Source organism: Centruroides vittatus, unplaced genomic scaffold (genome assembly GCF_030686945.1).
Source record: "Centruroides vittatus isolate TY-2023 unplaced genomic scaffold, ASM3068694v2 contig_453, whole genome shotgun sequence".
NCBI lineage: Eukaryota > Metazoa > Arthropoda > Arachnida > Scorpiones > Buthidae > Centruroides > Centruroides vittatus.
Window position 1 is genome coordinate 1683129 of NW_027122249.1, and position 27546 is coordinate 1710674.

At 31.0% G+C, this 27546-nt stretch overlaps 1 protein-coding gene across 5 annotated transcripts in view; it reads right to left on the bottom strand.

The window, feature by feature from the left end:
• Positions 1–434: 434 nt before the first annotated feature.
• LOC136977281 (tyrosine-protein phosphatase 99A-like) overlaps positions 435–27546 on the bottom strand; it is a 59429-nt gene continuing 32317 nt past the window's right edge. The window contains exons 14-27 of one of the 5 annotated variants that reach the window (XM_067272744.1): positions 25807–25879; positions 25620–25699; positions 25387–25551; positions 25293–25313; positions 24562–24594; positions 14243–14377; positions 7780–7931; positions 7566–7701; positions 7333–7500; positions 7080–7250; positions 6865–6993; positions 6520–6791; positions 6067–6202; positions 435–2801 (exon numbers count right to left, since the gene is read on the bottom strand). In XM_067272744.1, the coding sequence (XP_067128845.1) occupies positions 2655–2801; positions 6067–6202; positions 6520–6791; positions 6865–6993; positions 7080–7250; positions 7333–7500; positions 7566–7701; positions 7780–7931; positions 14243–14377; positions 24562–24594; positions 25293–25313; positions 25387–25551; positions 25620–25699; positions 25807–25879 (1818 nt within the window). In that variant the 3' untranslated portion in view covers positions 435–2654. Of the gene's footprint in view, positions 2802–6066; positions 6203–6519; positions 6792–6864; positions 6994–7079; positions 7251–7332; positions 7501–7565; positions 7702–7779; positions 7932–14242; positions 14378–24561; positions 24595–25292; positions 25314–25386; positions 25552–25619; positions 25700–25785; positions 25880–27546 lie in introns of all 5 variants that reach the window. The other 4 variants (XM_067272745.1, XM_067272743.1, XM_067272746.1 and 1 more) reach the window with 4 other exon arrangements.

The following is a 27546-nucleotide window of genomic DNA, read 5'->3' on the forward strand; positions in this document are numbered from 1 at the left end:
TTCACAGGTACATTCTTAAGGGCCTCTGCTGCCACATGGTCTATCTAAAGGCCCAACAGCATCTTTCTGAACTTAGTATGAGCACAACCCTCAACGTGCCCACAATGAAAGTGCCAGACACGAGAATCGCGGATGCATCCTAATATGCTGGCTGTTAGGATGCATGCCGCATCCTTACTTAACAAGCATGTTAGGATCAGCTCATACTCCTGACATGGGAGTATGTATACACTGATTTAATATAAACTTTTTCAGTTGCATTTTCTATTCCCACTGTCAATGGTACTACACTCGTGTCTTACCAAAATTAAACCATAAAACAGGGACATTGGAGGGGAATACCCTGTTTTAATGTTACAGCACCAACAACACAAGCGATAAGTTTTAAGAGGAAAAAAATCCCCACTTACCCATCAGTAATAAAGCAATCTGTCTTGGTAATTTGAAAAGATGACTTTTATTACATGCACCAACAATACCAAACTTAAAACTGGATTTCACTCGGACACAATATATTTTACAACTCAACATTTGAATCTGGCAGAGCCAGACTAGTGCTGTAATAGTTTCTTTAAATAAAAATTACAAATGGTAACAAAAAAATATATATATAACTTATATACCTAAATCGAATTAACATCTTACCAAAAAAAATAAAAACATTTACAATAAAAAAAAAGTCTGTTTTCTTAACATCATAATAAGTTATGCCAATACAACAAATACATCTTTTGATTAAATCTTTTTTAATATCATCCCCCTTTTGTATTGTGCAGGTTCAGGAACGAAAAACTATATTTACAATACATAGAATGGAGAAATGGACTCTGGGTTGTGCAGTTTAGGTGTAAAATAATAATAGAAGGAAACCCGAAACTTGATAAATATTTATAAATTCAATTAGTACCACTGCACAAATTCTCATCCGTAAAGTAAAATTTACAGTAATACTGCAAGAGATGAGGTACGATTACTTCTTTGAGAAGTCTTAAGAATATATCAAACCCGTTTTTATTATTATTATTAATTTAATAATTCTATCCATCGCAAAAAAGTTTTTGTTTTAAATTCTATTTTGCTATAATTCTGTCGAGTTTTAAAAAATTCTAATAAAAAAACTTTGGCACTGACAACAATTTACAAGCGAAAATACTCATTGACACTAACTGGATATCCGAAATAACTGAATTTTTAGGATGTCACGGGTAGCAACACACGAAGCCGAAGTGTGTAGGGACTGGATATAAACCCTCTGTGAAAGCTTTGGCTTGGTGTGCATTGTGTTTAGACTTGTGTCTTCATGCCGGATGCCTAGACTTGAGTTAAGCCAGGTACATAAGTACTGGTGTATCCGAACAGGCATGCCTGTAAGTGCAGATAAAAAAAAGAACCGACAGCTCTGTCCTCCACGTGTTCAGGTATACCTGTTCAGTTATACCTGAATGTGTACATGAAAAAAAAAATGACAGTTCTGTCCACATGTTCGGGTATACTGGTACATGTGAAGCTGGCTTTAAGCAAATTGCAAAATGAATGGTCATGGGTATCGCATGATACAAACTCATTTGGTGAGGCCATTCGCAGAATAAATTCATACCATGCGACACTCTCAACCTGTTCGTATTGCCACTTGCATAACTCAAACGTTATGCGTTTTATTTAAGTGTTCCTTTAAATTTTTGATAATCAAAAGTATTTTCTAAACACCAAACTTGAAGGAGTGTAAAAAAACAACAGGATTGGCAGAGAAAATCAAACTGGAATGTCAGATAAATGGTTCTTTTTCTCCCTTATTTTAATTCTTTAATCTCAATAAACCTCTTTCATTTGATCTAAAATATATATATTTATATATATATTTGTGTGTATGTGTTTTTTGTGAATGTGTGTTTATGTATATATATTTTATATTATATATATATATATTTTAAAAAGATAGAATTATTTATAGTTTCTTAACCAAACTTAATTCCTTTCACGACACAATATAAATTCTCTTGGAAGAAAAAATGCTATTTAGAGAATGATAGATTACATAGATCAATGGATGAAATGGCAGTGTGAAAAATGAGATGCTACATAAATTAATTTCTTTTCTTTTTGGCTAAGTTACGAGACAAATCTGACACTAACAATGCATAAAGATCGAAGATGCGCTCGACAAACATTACTATCTATTTCGTATTCTACGATTTTTTTGGTAACAATTTTTACAATTTCATAATTTACACTTAGAAGATGACTAAACTCTGTATTTTTCTTATTACGCGCCGGTTGTTTCCGACGGTTTGTCTTGTTATAAAGCTTTCTCTTTGTGTAACGAATGTCCTCTGGAATGTCACCTACCTATAAATAGCACAGGAGAAGAAATATATACGAGTGTTCGGTAGCTGCCGTGAGAAAATGGAGATCAACTAATGAAATCAATCTTGAGCAAGAATTTTCTTCTGGACTTTTGTAAAAACTAAAGACTCGGGAAAAATATTTTCTTGTTTTTCTTAATCATGTGGACTCTCTGATGGAAGAAGTGTGGTCCCAGACAGATCAGTCTTTGAAATACACCAGGCCTGCTGTATTATTATTTTTTTTTTTTCCTTTTCCTTTTTTTTTTTTTTTTTTGGAATTTGGCTTGGGTGTTCGTTCTGCTAATTGTTTCAAACATTTGTGTTAACTTTGACTACGTGTCCATTGCTATTAACATGTCCATTATTAGACTGATTGTTGTATGAAGTGTCTGCATCTCCACATTCCGGTGGCGTAATAATGGTCTCTATAGCTTTATATAGGAACAGGATGTCATCCTGAAATGAGTCAATGGAGTTTCAATAAGATTAGATATAATTAAGTCCACCGATACACCAATTAAATTTACCTTATAACTATGAATTTTTTTTTCTTTTTTGCAATAACTTAGTTATAATGGTACCTCATACTTCAAACAATTCTAACTTTGAATGATTGCTTCTGGGTTCAAACACTTGCTGCAAGAACATTTCTTGCATTACACTTGTGGGCTTTCAGTGCTTTTTTTTTGCTATGTTTAGTTATACAACCTTGAGCAAAAGTATAGAATATTTGTAATTGTTGTGGAAAAATTATTTTGATCCCAAAATAATCAAACTCACAAAAATATTATTGAATTTGCAACAATTGGCAAATATATTAGACATATTGAAGTATTTACACACCAAACATTGTAAAGATATTTGCATAATTACAAAGATACAGCATCTTTAACAAAATAAGAGTTAAACAAAAGTATGGAATATTAATGATTAATATTTGTTAATAGGCTACCTGTTGCCCTAATTATCTTTGTGGCATTGTAGAAATAGGTTTTTTACACAGTTCTGGATCAACCTCTCACCATGATTCAACTGTCTTCTTTAATTCTTCTATAGTTATAGCTCTTTTTCTAGACACCATTTTTGTTCATTAGATTTTTCTCATCAAGCAGCATAAATTCAAAATGGAAAGTGACAGGTGTTAATATATTGAACACTACAGTAAGAAGGAGGCTAGTGGAATAAGGTTATCACTCAATAAAAGCTGAAACAAAGCCTTATATGATAAAAAAAACAAAAGATTGTTTGAAATGGATCAAAAGTCATAAAAACTGGATTGTTAATGAATAGAAATGAGTTATGTTTGCACATGAATCAAAAATATGTATTGTCTACGACAATGGCAATGGTAAATCAGTATACAGAAGAACGTCCGAAGGTGGTGGTGTTCTGAAATTGAAGCTGGAGCAAGAGAACAACAGTATACAGAAGATTAGATAAAAAAAATTTCATCCCAACTGTTTAAATTCACCAGCAAAATTTCCTAAAAATGTAATATTGGCATGTATAACTTGTAAAGGTGAGATGGAAAATCCTAAACAGTACATTGAATGCTGATGGTTATTTGAAGTTCTTAGAATCTTTGATCATTAAAGCATCTGAAAATCATTTTGGTGATGAGAATTTCAATCTAGCAGGATGTCAATGCATATAGGGCTATAAAAATTAAGCAATGACTTCAAAAACACATCATACAGCATTTAGAATGGCCTGCCAACAATCCAGATATATCTCCAACTGAAAATGTTTGGAATGTTCTAATGACGAAAATAATATCTTAAGAAGACAGTCAGAGAATCATGGTCAGAAGTTAATCCAAAACTGGGTAAAATCTCTCTTTACTTATTTGTACTATTAACCAGTACATGGAAAAATAATTTTCCAATCCCCTTTTTGACTCATGGAGGCTAAAAAATTCCAAGACTCTATTCCATTTACTTAAAATGGAATAAGAGAGCTGGGGTTAAAAAAGATAAAAACAAAACAGGTTAACTTTGAGAAAAATTTTTTTATTTTACATCATACTCAACCCTAAATGCATTTCGCCTCAATCGGCCTCCTCAGTAGGGTTTCTCACAAACAGAATGTAATACAAGTTAGCCATCAGTGATAAACACATCATTCACCTAAACACATCATCATTGGTGAATGATGTGTTTATCACTGATTACTAACACTATTTTTATTAATATAGGTAAAATCTCTATTTCTGCAATGCTACAAAGAACTAGAGCTAAAACTTTAGCAAGAAGTGACCTTACAAAGCATTAATCATCTGTATTCCATATTTTTGTTCAACTCTTTGTTTAAAATGCCATAACTTTATACATAGGTAGATCCAAAAAAAAAAAAAAATTACAAGCAGCAGCATTTGAAAAATAATTAATGTGGAGGAAATATTTTTTCCCCAGAGTGGAGACAGATGGTACTAGTTATCTTACAGCGGTTGTGCAGGTAGGTAGCGTAAGTTCGCTGACATGTCAGAGTGATTGAAATGGCAAGATGTTTAGAAGAGTTGTCTCACTTGGAAGTGAGAGCTGTGATTCGTTTCTTATGGGCATCTGATGCAAACACCCTGGCATGTTGAGTGATGGTGTCATCCTCTTGCATGACAATGCCAAGCCCCATACTGTATGCAATACTCAACAATTGCTGCAAAAGTTCAAGTGGGAAGTCTGGAGCCATCCCCATACAGTCCAGATTTGGCACCCAGTGACTATTTCCTTTTTCCAGAAATGAAGAAACACTTATCTGAAACAAGGTTCTCTTCAGTGATGTGAAAACAGCTGCTGAGAACTAGCTCAATGGGCAGGGATGTGATTTCTACTAAGCCGGGTTATACAAGTTGGTCCTGTATTCAGATAAATGCCTAAATATATTTGGTGATTATGTGGAAAAGTGATTGGCAAGTATGCCTCTTAATTCCCTTTTGTATATTTTGTCTATTATTAATAAATAATTTTTTATTACCCTTGTAACCTTTTTTTTGGATCCACCCTTGTAATATTCAAATATCTTTATGTTATTTGGAGTGTAAATACTTTAATATACCTATTATATTTGTCAATTGTTAAAAGTTCAATAATATTTTTGTGAGTTTGATTATTTCAGGATCGAAACAATTTTTCCGCAATTACAAAATACTCTATACTTTTGCTCAAGAGCTATGTATGTAACCTGTTATTAACCATAGCATCTAAGAAGTGTGTGGAAGCAATGAAGCCTAAGAGAAAGATTGTAGTATCAACAATTAAGGTGAAATAAGAATTTATCACAAAGCACAAAAACAATACACATGCAGTGTATCTGGAGGCCAAGTTAAAGATGCTAAGTGTTGACTGTATGATAAATGCAATTTTCATTTAGTATGCATTATTTACATATTTTATTTATTGTTTTCATGTTTTAATTTATTATTTAGGACATTCAATTGTGTTGTTTATCGAAATGAGAATTGTTTAGGGTCTTAGAATGGATTAATTCACTTTCTGTTATTTCTAATGAAAAAAACTGATTTGGACTTTGAACAATTTGGGTTCAAACAGCTTCTTGGAATCAATTAAATTCAAAGTATGAGGAACCACTGTATTTGTATCCTTGTTATTATTAAGTTTATTTCAATTCAAACTATAATATCAAATTGAAAGATTAAAAAGTTCTTAATTTTAAAGTATAATTATGAACATTTGATCTTAAACTTTTTAAAATTCTATTTACTTACCTGTGTTCTCCATATTCCTGGTCTGCGTACATGATACAACTTAGCATACATATATACATCAAGGCAGTTTTCATAACCTAACTGCTTATAAACGGTTGTTAGACAACAGAATGTTGCAGCGTCTGTACCTCCAAACCTAACAGAATTATTATTTTTTAATCAAAATTATAGCACCATATTTATATCAATGTAGAAGAACATTTAAAAACAACTCCCAATAAGTTCAGATAAATCTACAAGGAAATAAAGGATAACAAAGTCAACAGATTGGAATAGAAATAGATGACTAGCCATATTACATGTATGTATATTATTAAATTAACTTTCAAATACAGTAAAGAAATGCATGAGTAACAGTTGTCATACATATATTTTGATTTTCATGTTTTGTTTGGGGCTCACAATGACCGATCAAGCAATATTTTAAACATAAAAAACTTAAATGCAACTTACCTATCGACAACAATCATTGGGCCATTTTGATATTCAAGATGCCAGTCTTGCACAATCCGCACTAAATCAAAAATCTGGTTCGTTGGTGTGAAAGCCTCCGGCCAGCCGGGGCATTGAATAATGCGACAAGTAACTTCGTACTCATCCTGATTCGACTGAAGGATAAAGTCTCGCGTCGTTACACACTCCTGAATGTTTTCTTCTACCATTTTCACTTTAAAGTGTCCATAATCCATTTCAGCATCATTCTCGGGCCAAAAGCATGGATAATCCTTAAAATATACATAAATTGCCTCAACTATAATATATTATTAATAATGTTGTTATAAAAAGTAATATATTTACCTTCTCTACAACGGCACACATTAAAACAACAGTTTGAGAATTATGGTCCCAGACCATTTGCCAAAAATCACCAATCGTTTCTTGTAGCGGATACTGAGTTATAATAAATTCACGTAACTTAGTGAAGCCCTGTTTATAAAGAAATTTATATAATCTTTTGAAGTTTATATAGAAAATTATTTTAAATCCATTTGACACAAACTATGATTCCTTACTTGAAAAAACGTAGCATTTATATAATCGGAACCATCTGTGCCAGGTTTTGGAGTAATGTGAACACGGCTGGATTCTATAGGAATGAGGTTTAACGAACGGTTTTTCATTTTATTACAAGGTTTTAAGGCAGAAACAACGTTAAAGTCTCTGGCTTTAAAAGAGGTCAGCAGCTACATTAAAAAAAAAAAAAAAAACCATTAAATCAAATCATTTAAGTACATTAAGAGCAAAAAACAAAAGGAAATAACAAACCTTAAACTGCCGTTCAAGTAACGTTAGACTATTTTTATCACCCGAATTAAGGTTGCTTTCACTGGAAGTCAAATTCTGTATGTATTGCGACAAATGACCACAATTGATTTCGGTGTCACCGCTCTCGATGGCTTCCAGCAAAGCATCATGAATAAATATATATTGTTCCTAAAAAAATATTATTTTTCATTTATATATAATTTCATTTATGATTTTTAAAAATATCTACATACTTCTGTCTGCACCAAATAATTTCTCTGCTGTCGAATATGCTTAAGGAAACCAAACACATTTACGCTCTGTCTCTGCTGTATTTGTTTTAACATCGCATCCAAGACAATATACGTTCCTGTTCGTCCCACACCGGCACTTGAAAGAAAAATTAAAAATACTGTCTTTAACTTAAGTTTAATATTAAAAAAAACTGATACCAGACATCAGACTCACCTGCAATGCACAATAATCGGCCCACCAAATGGAGGATTAGCTGCTGAAGACTTTCGAACGAAACTAAGAACAGGAAGTGGGTGATCTGGTACCCCATGATCGGGCCAATTTGTGTAATGATACTGATAGACCGTACGTTCAGCTCCTTGTTTCTGTAAATATGACATTAGTCAGTATTGCTTGTAAAAATAACACTTGAAAATACATTTTACATTTTTCTATGCCCCATATGTTTCCAATTAATATTGTTTCTTTAATATATTTTTGTACTTTTTGTAGAATTTCTTTTAACATAGAGAAACCAGAAGTTGACTCTTTAAACAGGTAGGAAACATTTGTTTGACAAATAACACTGGTCCACATTGTTTTCTAACTTTGGGATGACAATTGATTATTAGTAACTTGAAAGTGCTGAATCTAAAAATCATATTCATTTTTCTCAATCATATCAGGTTTCCTAAAAACAGTAAGATAAGGTATTGATACAAGTCACCTTTCTAATGCTTTGTTCACAACACCAAAACAAAAACAAATATAGCTGACTATATGGTAAAAAGATAGAAAACGTATTTGGGGTTCAACTGAATGACCAGGATAAGCCCTGGGTGCCACATAAAGTATGCAGAATATGTGCTGAAAATCTCAATGGACCAAGGGTCAGGAAAAATGCCCCAGTTTTAGAATCCCAATAGTGTGAGGCAAGAGCAACAAAACAATGTTAATGACCACTATTTTTGTACAGTGAATGTATCAGGCTTCAGCTAAAAGTCAAAACATTCCCTACAATATCCTAACTTACCCTCTGCGAGACCTGTTCTCCACTGTGATGAAAATTCTATCCCTACTTTTGCCAAATTTGCAAGTTCAGATGAAGAAGATTCAAGTGTCCCTGTAAATACAGTGAGGTGAGGACTTTGTGTTGTCAGATAATAAAACCAGGAGGTTTCATCATTTCACCTGACAACACAAAGCTCAGTTGAAGGTTCTTAATCACCAAAGCCATCAGCAGAAGTATTGGGTTCAAGGCTTAAGGAAACATATGGAGAAGAATGCTTGGTGTGCATTTTCTGATATTACAAACTTTCTTGGCAACTTCAGAGCAGACAACTATGAGGTTTTAGTTGAAACTTTATTGACAGCTTTTCAGAAGTTAGGAATAAACACGAGAGTCAAGGTGTGTTTTCTGCACATCCACATAAATTTCTTTCCCTCAAACCTTGGTTCCATAAGTGAGGAACAAAGCAAGTGCTTCTACCAAGGCATAAAGATCACAATACCTGATATCAAGATAGACAGAATGCAAACATATGATAGCAGATTATTGTTGGTGCTTGCAGCTTCACACTACTGATTCCACTTACTCCAGGAATCAATGTAGTGAAAATTCTGGCTGATTAAGTATTGATACATTTTTGTTGTGAATGGAAAATTACTTTTTTGTAGTATTGATATAATCATAAGTACTGTTATGTGTGATGCAGTCTGTGAACTATAGGTGTGTAGGCTGAAATTTATTAAACAAATAAGTATGAATTGTGAAAACTTTCAATGGAATACATAATTTCTGATTGCATCACTGAATCAGATGCCTCAAACAGTCCTGTGCAAAATCAGTTAAAACATATAAGTTGGTAAAAACTGCTTTTTTGTATTAAACTAGTGTAATCATTTCACTGTTGATGGTCTATTCTGTTTACAGTGAAGTACATGTAAGGCTATTAATGATTTGATGATATATATAGCAATAAAAGGAACCAGAAAAATAGTATATGGATGCATACAGCACAGCAATATAAAAAGCATGTCAAATAATTGTCAGATAAAGCAGAATTTCTAAGTAAATTACTACAGATAATTCCCAACATCGACTGATACATAAACAAAAGTTTAAGGGTTCAGAAGTGTAGGATAAATGCAAGTTTCTTACTTCATGTATTTACAAAATTTAAACAGATGGTAAAATTTAGTATTAATTAATTAAAATACAGTGGAATCTCACTTAATGAGCATAATTCGTTCCAGAATCTTACTCGTAATGTGACACACTCGTTAAGCAAAACAATATTTCCCATATAAATTAATGTAAAATATGAAAATGCATTCCATGCTGAAAAACATACTCAAATATTTTATCTATAATGTTTATTCAAAAAAAATTATTGTTAAGGAGTGTGAATCATCATCTTTTCTTCTAGTGCGAAATGAACCAACCTGAAATGCAAATTCAATTTGCAGAAAAAAATAAAAAAAAAAAAAAATCAAAAAAATGTCTCATAAACAGCCAAATGATATGTGAAATTCTCAGACTATGTAAAGGCTATAATTAAATATTATAAATTAATTAATTTGACTAGAGGTAGGCAGTTATGCTTCCATCTTGTATTAAATTTAATAATTATAAATAATTAATTTTTAATTTAGACATTTCTAAAATTTAATTTGGAATTGGTCATTAAATTTAACACAAGATGGTAGCATAACTGCCTACCTCTAGTCAAATTAATCAATTTCTAATATTTAATTATAGCCTTTACATAGCCCAAGAATTCGGCATATCGTTTGGCATGTTTATTATATAACAGGCTATGGTTGTTGATGTTATGTTTATGGTTGTTTATATGTAATATGTCTGAACACAAGTTTGAAAAAATGTGTGATCACGAGCAACACTAAGATGCTAGCAGAACAAGTGCTAAACACAGACTAATGTAGCATGCCCACAATCCGGACTTCCCTTCTCTTTGTCATTTGTTATGCGAAACGTCACTTCTTAAGCAAGTCATTTTTTAACAATTTGTTTTGCTCATTATGTGAATTACTTGTTATGAGATGTGCTCGTTAAGTGAGGTTCCACTATGGAAGACAAAGTCCATCAAAACAGTTACCTTTTATTCACTTTTGTGTTCCAAAATACATTCTGTAATGACCCAATCTTTTCTACAAAATGTATTTTGGAACATGAAAGTTAATTAAATATGACTATTTCAATAAACTTTGAGTCTTCAATTTTAACTAATATTTCTTTTATTTTATTCAGCTATTTGAATTTTTTTTAAATAACTCTTAGCACTTACCATGCTAGAAACATAATATTATGTTTTATGCACTCCTTTGCAAAATGCAAAAAACATAATATTACATTTGTCGATATAGCCTGTAATTTCTAGCTTCAAGACATAACAATACGTTTTCAGCAATGAAAATACGATTTCTTTGTGTATTTTACTGTGTAAATTACTGTGTCTGCAGAAATTTGAAATATCAGCGATTTTCTCCAATCACGATCATCGTCTGATTTGGAGTTTTGTTGCCATATTTTGCAAGCAAATATCAAGTTGTTTTATTTTTTATATATAAGTTAAGTTTAGATATGGCACATTAACATACTAACTAATAATTGTTTGAATTCATTAATAAAAAATCAACAAATATAGTGCCGATTATATTGATTTATCTGACAAAATGTCGCTATTATGATTTAGGCCTAACTGAGATCGAAAAAATACAAATAAGCCACGTAACTTCATTATTATTTTAAACCTGTATAGTTTATATAATATTACACAATTTATATAGTTTTTAGACATTATCAATACAAAAGTTGAATTCCTAAATTTCTGATAGTGCTAATGCCATCTTTCCAAACCCACACAATTATGAAAACAGCTACGGTCAGAAAAAAGTCTACTAATAATATTGATAAGTACATCATTATTTTGAATAAATTCATTGATGTACTATATGTTTCATATATAAAAATACAAATTTTAAAGCTATAATGCGGTTTTCAATTTTTTTCGTTTTATCTTTATCTCTAAAACATGTCCAGATAACATTATAGAATAATACATAAAAATAAAGCCCTCATCAAAATTGAGTATTGTACTGTACATATAAATGTTTCCAATATCAAAAACTGTTTTTACTTTTTACCTAGCTTTAATCAATCGTTTTCTATTTTCAGTAGAAAATACTGTAAAATTGCTTAAATCAGTCAGGACACCAGTGGCGTACCGTCATTGGAAGTGATGGAAGTGCCGATTCCACCTTCCAATGACCTTCCCTTGTATTTTATAAAATATAAATTTTCATATTTTAACGTACTTTGCATTAATTAAAAGTAATATTTTATTATAACTGCATTATGTATCTTTTACAAATTTCTATACTACATGTGAAAAAAATGATAAGATTGCTATTGTATATTCGAATAATTCAGTGGCGGAAGGAATGTCGAAACCAGGTGTTCTCAATCAGCCAGATTATATAGGTATTGGCACATGCGGTTTACAGAGCACCAACCTCACCCGGTTTAGCTGGTAGATGCTTCACACATAAAGTCTTCTAATTTTATATCCCGGACCGGTTGTGGCCTGCGAGATCTTTAATAGATTATTAAATTGGAAAATTTTTCCAATTCTTTGTAATTTTCAAAAATGATAAGAGAAATAAATGTAGTAATTAACTTTTTATTTATTTATTTCATATTTGCAGACTAAAAAAATGACAAGTCACAAGAAGGCGTCAATTAACTACTACGGCCCACGGAAAAAAACGTAAAATTTATTCTGGCCCATGTTATAAAAAAGGTTGCCCATCCTAGACTAGATTTATAACTTAACCCAACCGATAGGAGTTTACTGGCATGTTTTTATGATAGTTCTGTATAGTTGACAGGAGTTTAAAAAAAATCCATTAAAATATTTGATATATTTATTTTGCGTTTATTCTGCTCTCCCATCTTATATTACTTACGGATTTCAATGTTAAACCGGTGATATTACGATTTAGTATGTCCCATCTCTAAGGGGATGCAGAAAAAACGTGTACAATTCTAGCACAGTGTTAAAAAATTAATTGTTACTTTGGCAGCATCATTTACAACCAAACTTAATGAATGAGACGTACAAGGTACAAAAAAAAGCTCTAGAATTTATTTTCCTTAAATTTACGATTTATATATCCGTTGTCATAAAAATTTGTCTTTCCACTGTTTTCCCGAGACTACAGATATTCAAGTACAAAGTAACTGGTTTCAACTTATTTCTATTTAAGAAGTAGTTAAATAATTAAGCAATTAGGGAATTAGAAACATAAATAAAATCCCGATGAAAGAACCGAAATTTTACTTAAACAGAAGCTTAACCGAACCAATCTCTTGCCGAGTACAGTGGGGTCTGATCTCTTCGTAATATTAGATGTAATAAAGACAGAAATTTTTCCAGTTCAATGAGAGTGACCAAAAAGTTGTAAATTTTGGAAATTTCCGTGGACACTTGGTCCTAAAATGAATTAGTTAGAAAACAAACGACAGACAATCTGTTAAGTTTAACATATTTAGATTTTTACAGCTATGGTGAGAAACGTTTAAAATCTACAACAACCCTGTCATGTCCTTTGATATATACTAGTGATGCGTCAAAAGAGGCATTTGACATTGACCGGTATCGGCACCCTCGGGATTTGGCACGCACACACCTACCAGGATCGTCTCTGATTCCATTCATTAGCCACTCATAGGGAGCTATTTCACTAACTTGTAAGTGGATTGTTTTAAGATTTAAAAAGTAAAGAATATTTTGTTATTTTTATGTACGTTTCTTCACAAAGTTATATTTAATTATAAGTTTCTTTAAAAGTATATTCATACAATTGAAGAATTTTTTGTACTAGGTATGCATATTCATCACATTTTGTTTTACCAAGTAAGTTTTTCTGATAATTTTAATTTTAGTCCTTATATCGTGGCTAGTAATTAAAAAATTTATTTCAAAAAAGTTTTGGCTGAAGACCATATAATGAAAAAGAAAACATTATTAAAAGAGAAAGACCAATGCCTAAATTAAATATAAATACGTTGACAAAAAAATTTCGACATTTTGACGATAAAATTTATGACGAATGACGATTCTTTCATAAAATTGAAGCAATTTGAAAATCAAAGCGGAATAGAATTTAACATTGGTAGACAATATAAAATAAATATTGAAAATTATAACAAGATAATTACGATTAATAGATATATCTAAATTAATCAATGTTATCTGTCTTTTCTCAAAGCAAGAATTGGCATTTAGAAGGCATAGGGAATTTATTGAATCTAATAACGGAGGTAATTATATTGAACTTTCTTATTTATTAAGTACGTCAGATAATCTATTAAAAATACATTTAAAGAAGTATACGGTTTTTACTGGCTTATCGAACAAAGGAATACGAACGGGCCCTGACGCGCAATTAATTGATAGCCCCTGTAAGTCAGCTTCTTACAGAAACACAGCTTCCCTATCATCAAATGTCACAGCATGCCACTGCAGCACACAGGTAAGGAACTAGGTCAACTGAACCAGCACAGTAAGTGTTAAAACAAAACAGTTCTATAAATTAATAATAAGAATAATAATAATATGCACATATATATATATATATATATGTGTGTCATTACTTTATTATCATTATTTACCTTTCTGATTTTACTGTTTCGAATAATGAAAGTCCTCAGAATGTACGTGGCCATGTTAAGCTCTCCTATCAGCCGAACTTGAATGATGCCATACGTTTCAATTCCTTCTTTCGGCCAATACATGTCACATTTTCTCTGTAAGATAACAGTTGTCGTTTAATTCCAACCTTTACTTGTTTAATAATTAAGAGCATTAAGTGGAAAGAAATAAGTTGTATTTAATAATAAATCTAAAATATTTTTACTCACTTAAAATAATTATTTGAGATTTAACCATTTATAATAATTAATTCAACATTAAATTATTTTTTTGAGCTGGTATATATATATAGAGAATAAACTATTTCTGAGAAAATTTTTATAACAAAAATGAAGACGGCACCTATAAAATTTCTTACCATCAAATAATATTGCAGGATTTAAATGTAAATAGTTATATTTTTAGAAATTAATCTAATTTCTTCCACTCTAGGTACTAAGAGGATCTTTTATCATGCTCATCTCTTGCCGATTGATCACAGTGGAATAGACCAATTGCATAGCCACAGAGGGGGCCAGATGTGTCCGGGTCAATCTATACCCAAATTGATTGGGATCAAACTTGGTACTTCAGAATGGCAGGTACTTAAAATGCCTCAGCAATAATTTGTTATGAGAAACTGGTCAAAATTAAGAAAGGTAGATGCACACAAACAGTAAAATTAAGGTGATGAGGAATATCGACAACTGCTGTTGTCATTCTCCTCTTTGACCTGGACAATTAAAATGGGCAATTGACCTGGCATTGACCTCACCTTAATTTTCCTGCCTCCATGCATCTGTTTAAAGAGTAAAGAGAACTTCCTTGTCAATCTACATTATCCAAAAGAAAGCCATAACAGATAAAGGAAGACAATCTGCATGAAAAAACTTTGGTTTATCAAATAAAATTAAAGAACTTTTTACAAAAGTAAAGCATGAACTCTGATTCCATGATCAAATCTTCATTAACCAATACAAGTTTATTGTATTCTGTTCCAAGATAATTCAATGTCACTATTTAAATCATCTAATCAAATATTGCCATTAACATATTCTATTATAATTTTTAAAATGTTTGATAATTTAAACCATTTCTGTATAGATTAACACTGATTTTCAACTGGTGTGCTGCAAAACTTGTTGTAATTCATTTTATCTTAGAAATAGCATGACATTGGGCAGGTTTCTAAAGGCAATTATCATACCACTTTTAAATGCAAATAAAAACTTAATGCTAATTACTTTTCTTATGTAAATGAAAATTATTAATTTAAATACTATTGATGTAACCTGCTACTATTTTAAGGAACAACAATACTGTTTTATTTAATTCACAAAAATTATAGACAAAAATAATTAGGTTAAGTGGCAATTAATATGGCAACAGAATATTTACAAACACAACTTTAAATCACATGATTTTTTCCACATAAATTTGTGCCACAAATTTAATTATAAGTTTGAGTGTGCCGTGAAACAGAAAAGGTCAAAAAACACTGGATTAACACATAAGAACCCGATGAAAGCCTGTAAATGGGCTGAAGTATTCATTCTATTTAGACTTATACTTAATTATAGATTATTACAGATCTAAAAAGTTGCTTGATAATTCACACAGTGGTAATAAACTATTTTATTGTACCATTTACCATATTGGACTTTTACAAAAGAGTTGGAGATTTAAAATTTTGAGGACCAGAATTACAGATTTTGTGTATGGCTCCACTATGCTTACTGGATGTTTTTCTATGCTAACAGTAGTAATTTGATAGTTTTGGACACTGTGATTCTACTCTGACAAATAGATTATTTCACTTTGATTCTCATATAAATGGGATATGATAATGTAACACTTTGGTAATCCATTACAGGCCAATGCCTCCCAAAGAGGACATTTTATGGAAAACTGGCTCCTATTTAGATGTTACAAATATAAAAAAAATTCAGGAAACTCCACTTGACCAACCTGTCAGTGTGGCACAAACCTGTAACTGACTACCAACATTCAATGCTCTTATCCACTCACTTGTTTATACAAATATCTCTAAAATATGATAGGTATAAAGGACTATAGACAGTTAAGTAAAATATATTTTATGTAATACAACAAATTCAAAATAATTTTTTTATTAAGCTATATCAATTTATGACAAACACACAAAATTTTTATTTAAAGCACACAAAGATGCTGTTACCTGTGTGAATATACAAGCCACTATGACTACAAACTGCACATCTGGATCGATTGTGAGGGTCTCAAAACACAGTGAAATGTGCTTAAGAACTCGTTAGCAACATTCTAATAATGGCTAGTACTATAGCGAACTATAATTAAAAACTGGAGAACAAATAAATAAATAAAAAACCAAACACCTGACTAAAATCCATAATTAATTTAATGAAACACTATAAAACCTTAGTGGCCACTACCATGCAGATCTTTTAGACCATGATTATGGCTATAAGACCTCTACCCCTTATTAGTTTGGAGTAGGGATTCAACTTTGGTGCTGTTCATCTACATATATATATATACATGCATTATATATGAAACATTGCTCCACATTCTAGATTCCAGTAAGGGTTTAACTAAACCATTTCAAATACAGTGAAATTCTGTTAACACGGCTGGTATGTCAGCTTGTCTTTGGGAGAAGTATTGGTGCAATGGGTATTTGTCTGTATTTATATGTAATTAGGTAGCTGGTTAATTAAAACTAAAAATAACATAAATAGATATAGATAAAAGTGTACAAATTATTCCTAACCAAAAGTAGGAATAATCTGGAAAAACTGAAATGGCATGTTAAACAATCATAAAAGGCAAGTCTGTAGTTTTACATGCTAAGTTATGTAAAACTGTTTCCAGGGAATTGAAAAAACCAGAAAAAATTCCATCGTCCGATAAGTTGGCATATTTGATGATGCAGCACCTTGTTGGTCCGAATGATGCCAGGTTAATGGAATGTCACTGCAGTTACAATGATAAACAAGAAAGTATTTACTTGTTGGCTGCATGCTTGCCAACAGAATCAGAACAGTAAACTTTTATCTTTTGCACACAGTTGTATTTGAACAGTTTTCAAAATGTGTTTGCTATTTGATGGCAAGTCACTTGGTCTTTTTTGTACGACTGAAAATTGCAAAGTATGACTGCCAGTTTACACCAGCATAAAAAAGATAATGTATTTTTAGTACATTTTATATCAGTTTTGCTTTGTGAAGAAAATTCTATTAGTTAATAGATTCAACAAAAATAGATGGTATCATTAGTAAATGCAAAGCATTCTCTTTAATATTTTAATTTTAATTACAGCCAGATGGCTGAGTAGTTAAGGCATTGGCTACTGCTCTAGGGCAATGGGAACAAATCTGAAAGGGCAAGAATCATTTGGAGGGGGTTCCTTGTCTCAGGTACATCGAGTCCCATATCTTGTATCAAAGACGATAAACTCGTCACTTTTCTCTTCAAGAAAGTCTAATTTCTATAAATCTATTATTTTAATATACAGTAGCTACCTACTATATTGTGTACATAGGGGTACAAACCAAATACGAAATATATTGGACTGTGCAATATAATTAACATATCTACCTATTATTGGCTAAACCACTTTTATATTTGGAAGAAAATATCACAATATATCTGAAGGAGTGATATAATGAGTATATTGTGTACATTTTGAGTTATATATCAGAGATTTTTATAATTATTCTCTAAATAAAAATATATTTTTAACTCAATTTTCTGAAGTGAATGCAAGATAAAACTAATTAAATGACAAAATTCATCAAATTTTACTAATAAACTGAGTTACGTATAGAACAGTTAGCACATATCCTGAATACACTTGTTCTCAGATCATTAAAATGAATCAAAAAACAATATTACTATTGCAGACAACAGGGTATTGCAATAGCTATTATCTTATCCCTTTTAATCTGATTTGACTAGCCTAGAGTCCTGACATAAAGAATAAATGGGCATTAATGATGCTAAATTGGAAAAACTATTGTGCCAAAATAAAAATAATTAAACTAAAAAATTTAGTTTAAAGACAGATAATTAAGCCAACGTCTTGTAATGATATAGCACACCAAAAGAATTTACTACAAAAAATTGGTCCACAGACACATGAAGAAAATCTGGAAAATCCCACATGGGATTTTAGCTGGGTGCAAACTCATAATCAATGACTGATATTTAGTGGCTGTATCCACTTGAGTACATACAGTAATTAGAAATTAGGCTAAATTAATTAAATTATTTAGGAATTCTAGAAGAATGGTGTGAAGCCTGATTCAAACCCTTGTAACTTCTACTTACAATGCAAATGCATTACCTATTTTGATAGCTGTATTAAACTAATATTTTTGAACATTAAGTTATCAGGTAAATTTTTACTAATTTAATATATTTAAACTAAATTGCAATTACTAGAAATTCTTATATTTATGGTAACAATTCAATCCTCTTCCTGAAACATTTTATTTGTTGAACATTTTTGGTCCATTGAACTGTTATCATTTAATCAAATCACCAGTTAACAAGATTCGTTCTTAAATACATTACAGAAAGAATATGATGTTCTATATTTCAATAAAAATCATTTATTATATACACAATTCCTTATTATAAAATTTTAATATTAAAATTTTATAATAAGAAAATATGGAAATACATCAGAGTTTCCATAATCTAACATGTATCAGACTAGTGGGTGTTGGATTATTGGATTTCATATGTACATATGTAATGTACAGTTTAAAAAAAAAAACCCACCTAATTCACAGTTTAGTTTATGTAATCACACCATATGTGTAACAAACACCTAGCAACTGACAGTTTACATATACTGTACATTACTTTCTTTCTATTGCATACATTGATAAGTGTTAATGCAAAAATTTCATGTGCATTGCCCTATGGAGTGTCAGATTACTCAACATGTTGGAATGGCAAATGACGAACTTCAGAGACACTACTGTATTTGCAAGATAAAGACATTTTCCATAGTTTTCTCCGAATTTCATATTTGAAATGTATCGTAATCACAATAAGTCATTCAAAGACAGAAAGGTATGCAATTAAATTATCGTCTTTGCTATGGTTAATAATTATAAATTAAATAAGTTTCTGCCAAATCAAGTAGCTCAATAATTTAATTATTGGCAAAGTTATACCCTGTAAATCATCCGTATTAACTCTAGTTAAATTGATTGCTACTGTTTGTTTGCATATTGATGGCCTAAGTGTGGCTCGTAACAATTATGCAATGCAATATACACACAGTTTATAAGGTAACTCAAAACTTAACCTCAAATGGGCAATTAAAAGCTAAGGGTGCATTCATAAAGTCAAATGTTTACCTAGCCAATTATAAAATGCCTGAAAAGTAACAGCAATAACCGATAGCTATAGTATTTTAACTAAATATAATATGTAATACCATTCCAATTGAGGACAACTCTTGCATATTTCCAATAGGCAGTATATGGTTACTATTGCAACAACAGACGACCACCCCATCATATATAATAATTTATTAAAAGTCAATGGTTTTGTTTGTGTAAACAGTGTTTAAAGCATAAATTAAAATTATGGAAAATTCTGTTTGTCATAAGTTTAATAATTTTATTAAATAGAACAACAAAATATCGATTTAGCAAGGTTTTGTTTGTAACGGTCTATGTGAGGCAAAGAGAACTCTCAGTAGAAAAGTAATAACCATAAACATTTGTTGGCACTTTTATCTTTTATATTGATGACAAACATTTATTTCAAAGCAAATATTTTCTTTTGAAATAAAAAGACAACTGCGCGCAACTTGTTAAACAACTCTCCTCAGTATAATTTTGTTATATCTGTTTCAAACACGACAATGCATTTTCTAAGAATTGTTTTTCTTCACAAGAAAAATCACTATTCTGACTTTACTTTAAATTATCTTCTACCTTTTGCATTTCATATCATGTAAACACCTATAATGTCAATTATTATGTTATTTACAAAAATATGAACTTATTTTTTGGTAATAAAGCAAAGATAAATTAATATAAATAACAATTAACATGAAGCTCTCCATAGCTTCTGTCCATATTTAAAATTTTCTATGTAATAGTGAAATACATACTAATGACATTCGATGTCTATTGTTGTGCTTAACATTCGACCGCTAACAACGAGGATTAGAAGACAGTCGAGTCTATACGAGTTGACTGTCACTCTATTTCTCATCATCAGAAGCTAAACACTGAATTGATAGACATTAGCAAATGTGCATTTTACTTCCATTTGAATGATATGTTATATGTCATTTATAATTGCAATATTGTACAGTGTTTTAAAGAAATTTTCTGTGGTACCTAATGCTATTTTGCAAAGGCTGATAAACAATTGCATGAATATTTTTATAGTTAAATTCTGCACAATAAATAGAGTTTATCTATTTTATATGCAAAGTTTGCAGAAAAATTCAGTTTTGCAAGCTTCATTACATAATTTTGTCTACTGAATAGCATTATGATGCATATTTTATCACATTTCACTGTTTCCTATTTTGTCTTATTCATTTTGATAACTTACTGTATTTGAAAAAGTATATGATCTGTTTACAGATTGGTCCAGAACTAAGATATATATAGTTCACCTAAGACAGGTTTTGAAGAGTTCTGTATCATTATTCATGATTTGGTTAATTCCAATGAAACAACTAAATTGGTTAAAGGGGCCTATTGTATATTAAATCTGTAATTCTTTACCTTTTGAGCTAGGACTACATTTGCAACTTTTGGTCACACAAAAGATGCTCTTGTACAAGGTATTCCAAAAAAAAAAAAAAACTACCAATTTAAATTACTGTAATTATGTTAATTATTACCCAAGAAGGATGAAACAAACGCCAATCAATAGAGTAACTGTCCAAGTTTCATCTACCATCCGCATTCAAAAGTCTTTTTGTCTATTACCTCTAAAAGCACAGTACATGAAAATGGTGACTCTGAAACAGAGTCACCATTTTCATGTACTGTGCTTTCTGTGCATTCTGTGTTCTGTAGTTCGCAAACTTGGAATCAGTCGTCACTGCACAAGGTTTGCCATACAAGGTGGATCTCAAGGTGGATTTTCATGTACTGTGCTTCCTGTGCATTCTGTGTTCTGTAGTTCGCAAACTTGGAATCAGTCGTCACTGCACAAGGTTTGCCATACAAGGTGGATCTCAAGGTGGATTTTCATGTACTGTGCTTCCTGTGCATTCTGTGTTCTGTAGTTCGCAAACTTGGAATCAGTCGTCACTGCACAAGGTTTGCCATACAAGGTGGATCTCTTTAAAACTGTCTGCAAAACTCATTTTGAAAAACAATGAATGATTCTAACTTTGTGAATTGTAGAACACAAAATGCACTCTCTATTGCAGAGGTGCAATTCTTGTTTACCACACTTCTAAAGACAGTACACAAAAAGATGCTTGAATGTGGATGGGAGACAAAACTGCAATGGTTACTCTATCGATTGGTGTACATACATTGCCAGATGAAATACAAGCTTTCATCCAGCACTTGGAAGAATATGTTGCTCGTGATGGTGACCACCTACCTGGCATAATATTCAGGACTGACTTTTGTAGGTTGTGATATGCAGATGGCATATCTTTGGCTGTGTACTGATAGTATTTTGAAATATATTCATCCAGTGGTGGTTTTGTTGTTCATTTATATCCAGCTATACATTTTGCCCTACCTTGTAAAAGTGTTAGCATTTATAAAATTAACTTAAAATAATTATTTTACTATTGAAAAGATGAGCTATTCTAAGATGAAAATTACAGGCAGTCTTCAATTTTTAGACATTTGTCTTTTGGACAAATTGTTCTTTTTCACATGATACTTTGATACCCATAACTTGTATTTCATATGCCCAAATATGCTTTTTTTTGTATAGTTTTGAGCTGACAAACAAAAATATTGAGCTAATAATACTTTCTATCATAAATTATAAAAAGTTATCAGTGCTTTCTATGCAAAAATCTTTTATGAAAATTAATTTTTATTGCCTAACTCATGTTTAATTTGTGATTTAAACATTTTAAATAATGTTTTAAGTTTTATTACTTAATCACTGCAAAAAGCAAACTCTTCTAGCTTAATAAGAAACTCTATAGTTTTCGTTTTTAGTTTTCTAGGAACAAAACTCTGTTTATGACATACAACTCTGTATAACTCTAGAAAATTGCTTGACATTCAACATTTGCACAAATATTTAGGAATACATTATATAAAGACTTCCTTTATATATAACTATAAATTTATAATATTAAGAATGTTCCGACAGACACACTAGCATTAGTAAACCAATGTTATCGGAAAAAACATATTTTAAGATTAGCAATGTCTTTGATTCTTGTTGAATTAGTCACAAAGTTCATTATAATAATGGAATTGTTGAGATTCCACAAGACATAAAATTCCTTGAGGCAGTCATGAAATGCATTTTGTAAGTCACTGCATTAAATTTAATTTTTCTTATTTGGAATCATTACCAAGTACTGTTATTAATCATATTATGTTTGCTGTTTTACAATAATTTTCAATAATTCAACTTCAGTGAATAATAACAGGTATTAATGAAATTTTTCCTGCTCCATGAATGCTAAAGGATCTTTTATGGATAATCCTGTAACAAGCAACCAGGTGATGAGGAATGGAGCCCAAGTATCTGGTACAAAGCCACTCCCTGAAGATTTTGTGGGGTTTTGTTAGCCCTTCCAGATTAGGTCCCAAGGTCTGTCAGAGTGCTTTACGTTCTTGGCCATTCAGTCACCATTAACCACAATATGTTCTAAGTATAAAGATCCTAGCATAAAATCATTTAATAATTAAAGTAGAATTTATATGCATAACAAATTCTTACACCAAACAACACAAAGAATACAATGAAGTTGTTGAATTTGATTAAAAAACAAAAATCAGCTTTACACTTGATATATATTGGAATATTTATCAATTTTTTTTCTTCTGTAGATATATAGAACAAAACAGAATAAAATACATATTTGTAAATGTGAAGATATCTGAGATTCAACACTAACATAAATATAACATTCCTACTCAGGTCTAATGGATGAGAAAAATGATAAATTTCAAAAACATTTTTCTGGTGAGTAAAGCTGGCTTCTTGTAGGCTTGGAGTCAGTGGTGCCTGATTGGCTTGTCACATGTCACCAATGTACATGGGCAGCCAGAAAGTTCATGGAATTGTGGTATAGTACTGTAATAGTAGAACACACAGAAATGTTTACTAATCACTTTCAAAGTAGGATCCATTGGAATATATCCACTTGTGCTATCAATCCTGGCATTAAAAGAGGGACTGTTGGGAGACTCGAGAGTTCAGCCATTATATTCAATTTGAGTTCTCCACAGTTATGAAATGAGGATGGTATTTTTACATCATGCTAATGCACCAAATCACTCAATGCTTGTCGTGTAACAATTCTTTGCTAACAAGACTTCCCATTATTGCCCAACTGCTATACTCAATGAATCTCACTCTAATTTTGGCTGTTATGCTGAAAATGGGTTTTGAGGGGATGTATTTTTTCAACCCTGAAGAAAATCAAATCAAATGCAATAGCCAACTTCCAAACAGTCCAAAAGAAGCCTTCCAATTGTGCTTCTAACAATGGCAGGATCAATGGGGCAAGTGTGTGTGTGCGCTGTAGGGTCCTATTTTGAAGGTGATTAGGTAAGCATTTCCATATGTCCATTACAGTGCTATATCATAATTCCAGTAACTTTATACTCCTGTGTATTTATTTAAAGTTTCAAATGTTATCTCAAGTCCATGGTAAATAAATGTTCAAGATTTAAGTATTTCTTATGAAGCATATTAAGCTAGAAACAAGCACAGCTAGCTTGTTGTATCCCCAAGTTTATTCCTCACAAACTTCTCATTTGATTACTCAGTATAAAGTCAAATAAGTTTGTCATGTGGCAGTTTAGAAAAGATTCATATTTTTTTTCTCTGCTATTTAAAAAATAGTTTTATATATTATTATGTATTTAATTAATAAACTTCCAAGTCTACTGCAATGTAATTTGATGGTAGAAATTTATTAAGGTTAATTCTTTTCTCACATATATACATAATACATATATAATACATATTCAAAGGACAACACCTTCAAGTCCCAATATGAATTATATTAAATCATCAATTAGAGTTAAGAAAGACAAACACAAATGGGAAGGGAATAGACAAAAAATGGAGATAAACAGTAATCTGTTGAAGTACTTACACTGTCATCCAAATCAGAGGTGCTAGGTTCGTGCTGTCATGCAAGAGATCAAGACAGAGTGCCTTGTCAACATAGCATTCGAATAAATATGTATATACGGTATATATTTTATATTCATTATATGTACAGTATATACATCATTTTGCAAACCTGTTTATTCTTAAAAACACTTTAAGTCCCATTGTAAGAAATAAATATAATGAAAACAATAGGAGGTACTAAAAATATACATAGAAAGTAAAGGAAAAGCAAAGTAAGTAAATATCTTGGGTTCCGGGACATGAGACTGCAAGTACAATACTCAACTAAATCGATTTATTTATTTATTTTCTGCAGGTTTTTTGGCTAGAATAATAAGCAAAAAGTAACGTTTAATGACTAAACAATATTTTGGGACTTAAAGGGTTGCCTTGATATATTCATAAAAACTTTAGGGGATCAAAAAGTGTATTAGAAAAATGCTCGTTTTATGGATTTAGGTAATTGCGTGGCAATTTGATGCCGTGCCGTACCGCAGGCATCTAAATCTCTGGCAGTCTGCGTAAAAAACAATCAAAATTATTGCGAATCACATTACAGATAATTGTTTTTAATTTTATGATAATTAATTATTTTTAAAATTTTGAAACATATTAATTTCCAACTGTACATTTTTATAATGAAACAAATGCAGATATATTTATTACATTTATAAATTTGTCTGCATAATCATATAAAAAGAATTAACGAACCCATAGAGAAAATGTATCCTCCTAAAAAGTGATAAAGAGAAACTTTAAATTCGATAAAAAGCTTTTTAAAATGAATGTTTGTATGCATACGTACTGACATTGTTCTAATTACTGAATCACATACCCTTCCTCGTTCTACAAGGTTGGTGATCATTATCATTATGTACACTCTCTGCTCCCAAATCATTCTCCAATAATCGTCAAACGTAGATGGCAGTGGACCCTGTGTACCTATGTATGCTCTAGATTTATTATAGCCCTATAATTAAAAATGGTATTTAGGAAAAATCAATTTAACACTTTAAAAATTAACTGTAAATTACTTACGTCGATATAATTCGCATTTATGTAATCGGCGGATTTTTTCTGACCCGGTACCGACTTTAATATAACTCTACTGTGATCATCTGAAAGACACAAATATATCCTTTTTTAATTACAGGTATCGTCGAGCAAAATTTATGATAAAAAATTTAACTGAACTGGCACACACAGGCAACAATGTTTACGTAACGATTTTTATTTTTATTTTCGATCATTTGAGAATATTCAGAAGAGAGATCGAGATCGACAGATTGTTGAATCATCTGAAAACAAAAGAGAAGTATTTTTAGTAATGAAAATTTACTTCTCTAAATGTAAATGTCTATTATTTCATGCTTTATTGGAGATCTTTAGAATACTTTCCTTAATTACTAAATACAGGATGCACCCCTCAAATGTCCCTAGTTTTATGGATTAATAGTGGGAAAGAGAAACATAAATATAGTACTGTCGACAATGATAAAAGAAAATGCATCCAAAAAAGTTAGTTACTACATTAAATCAGTACATTTCCACATATGGTTCAAACATACAGGGTTCCAACTCAAATTTTTGTTTTGAATTCCCTGACTTTTCCTGATTTTCCCTGACCAACTTTGTCCAAATTCCCTGACCCTCACATTTCTTACGGTGTGGAATATCGACATAATATAACAGCATTTTATTTACCGAGAACATCGAGTATATCTATCCCTCTTTTTGCCTAGTTGTATGTTTCAAAGACTGCCACATTAAAAAAATACAGTATGCATACATCCTGTAGAAAAATGTATGATAGAATCCACAACTTCAATGTAATGAAAAAATAAGCAATTTACAAATGAAACATGAGCTTTTTATTTTATCATCATTTATCAATATTATTTGTATGTAAATCTGATAAATACAAGATAGCATAAAATCAACAAACAGTATTCTTTGATATACAAATAGTACTGTACTGTACTTAAAATGAACTCTTGACTTAGAAACACATAATTTTAAAATCTTTCAACAAAAAGAGTAACTTTTTTTAAACAGCAACACAATTTTAACAAAAAGTTAAATTTAAAAATTTTCAAATAAAGCATTTGTTCCCTCATAAAAAAAATCGATCATGTAAAAAAAGAAATAGTTTTCTTTTGTCAACCACATTATTTCAAAATGGCGTAAAAATAGATTGTATATAAAGAGGGATAGGTGTAAGTTTTTACTATAGCTTCTCTAACAAATCCACTAAATCTAGCAAAAAATTAGCTGAATTGGCAACTCATTAAAAGAAAAAAAAATGTTTCGTTGCCGCCATTTTGATTTTGGTTTCAGTGTAAAGGCCAGAGTTTTAATAATTATTTTTAATAATTTTTATTTATTATTTAATTTCGCATTAAATTTTGTCTTTGCATAAAATTTTCTTAAGAATGCAGACAAAATTTATCTATTTTAACCCTTAATTACAAATCTTATAATTATTGCAAATCATATCACAAACCATCTTTCTCACTTTTATAGCAAATTTTAATAAATGAACTAATGTTTTCAGCAATCTTAAATAGCCTTCCTCAGGTTTAACATAATTTCAAACGTCAATTAGAACATAAGATTTGAAACTTCGCGTTTCACTTGTGAGATATGATGACTCTTTCCCTTTGGGAAAATAAAAGGGATAAAGTTAATTCTCCCAACGTCAGGAAAGTCGAGGGACTAATAAGTTGTGGGAAACATGGTACAGACAGACGAAGACACCTCTTTACCATTTAACCCGTTTATTGTAAAAATATGCTTACAATATAGCTAAAGTTGTCTTCGTTTCTCGTCTTAAGTTCATAGTGGTGGTAGTGGAATCCGGAGCAATGTTCAGTGAACGATCCGGAAAGGAAAGTTCATTTGATTTCTGTTTGATGTCTAGCACTAACATATATCACTCATGTTTTTCCTGAGTTAGAAAAGTCCT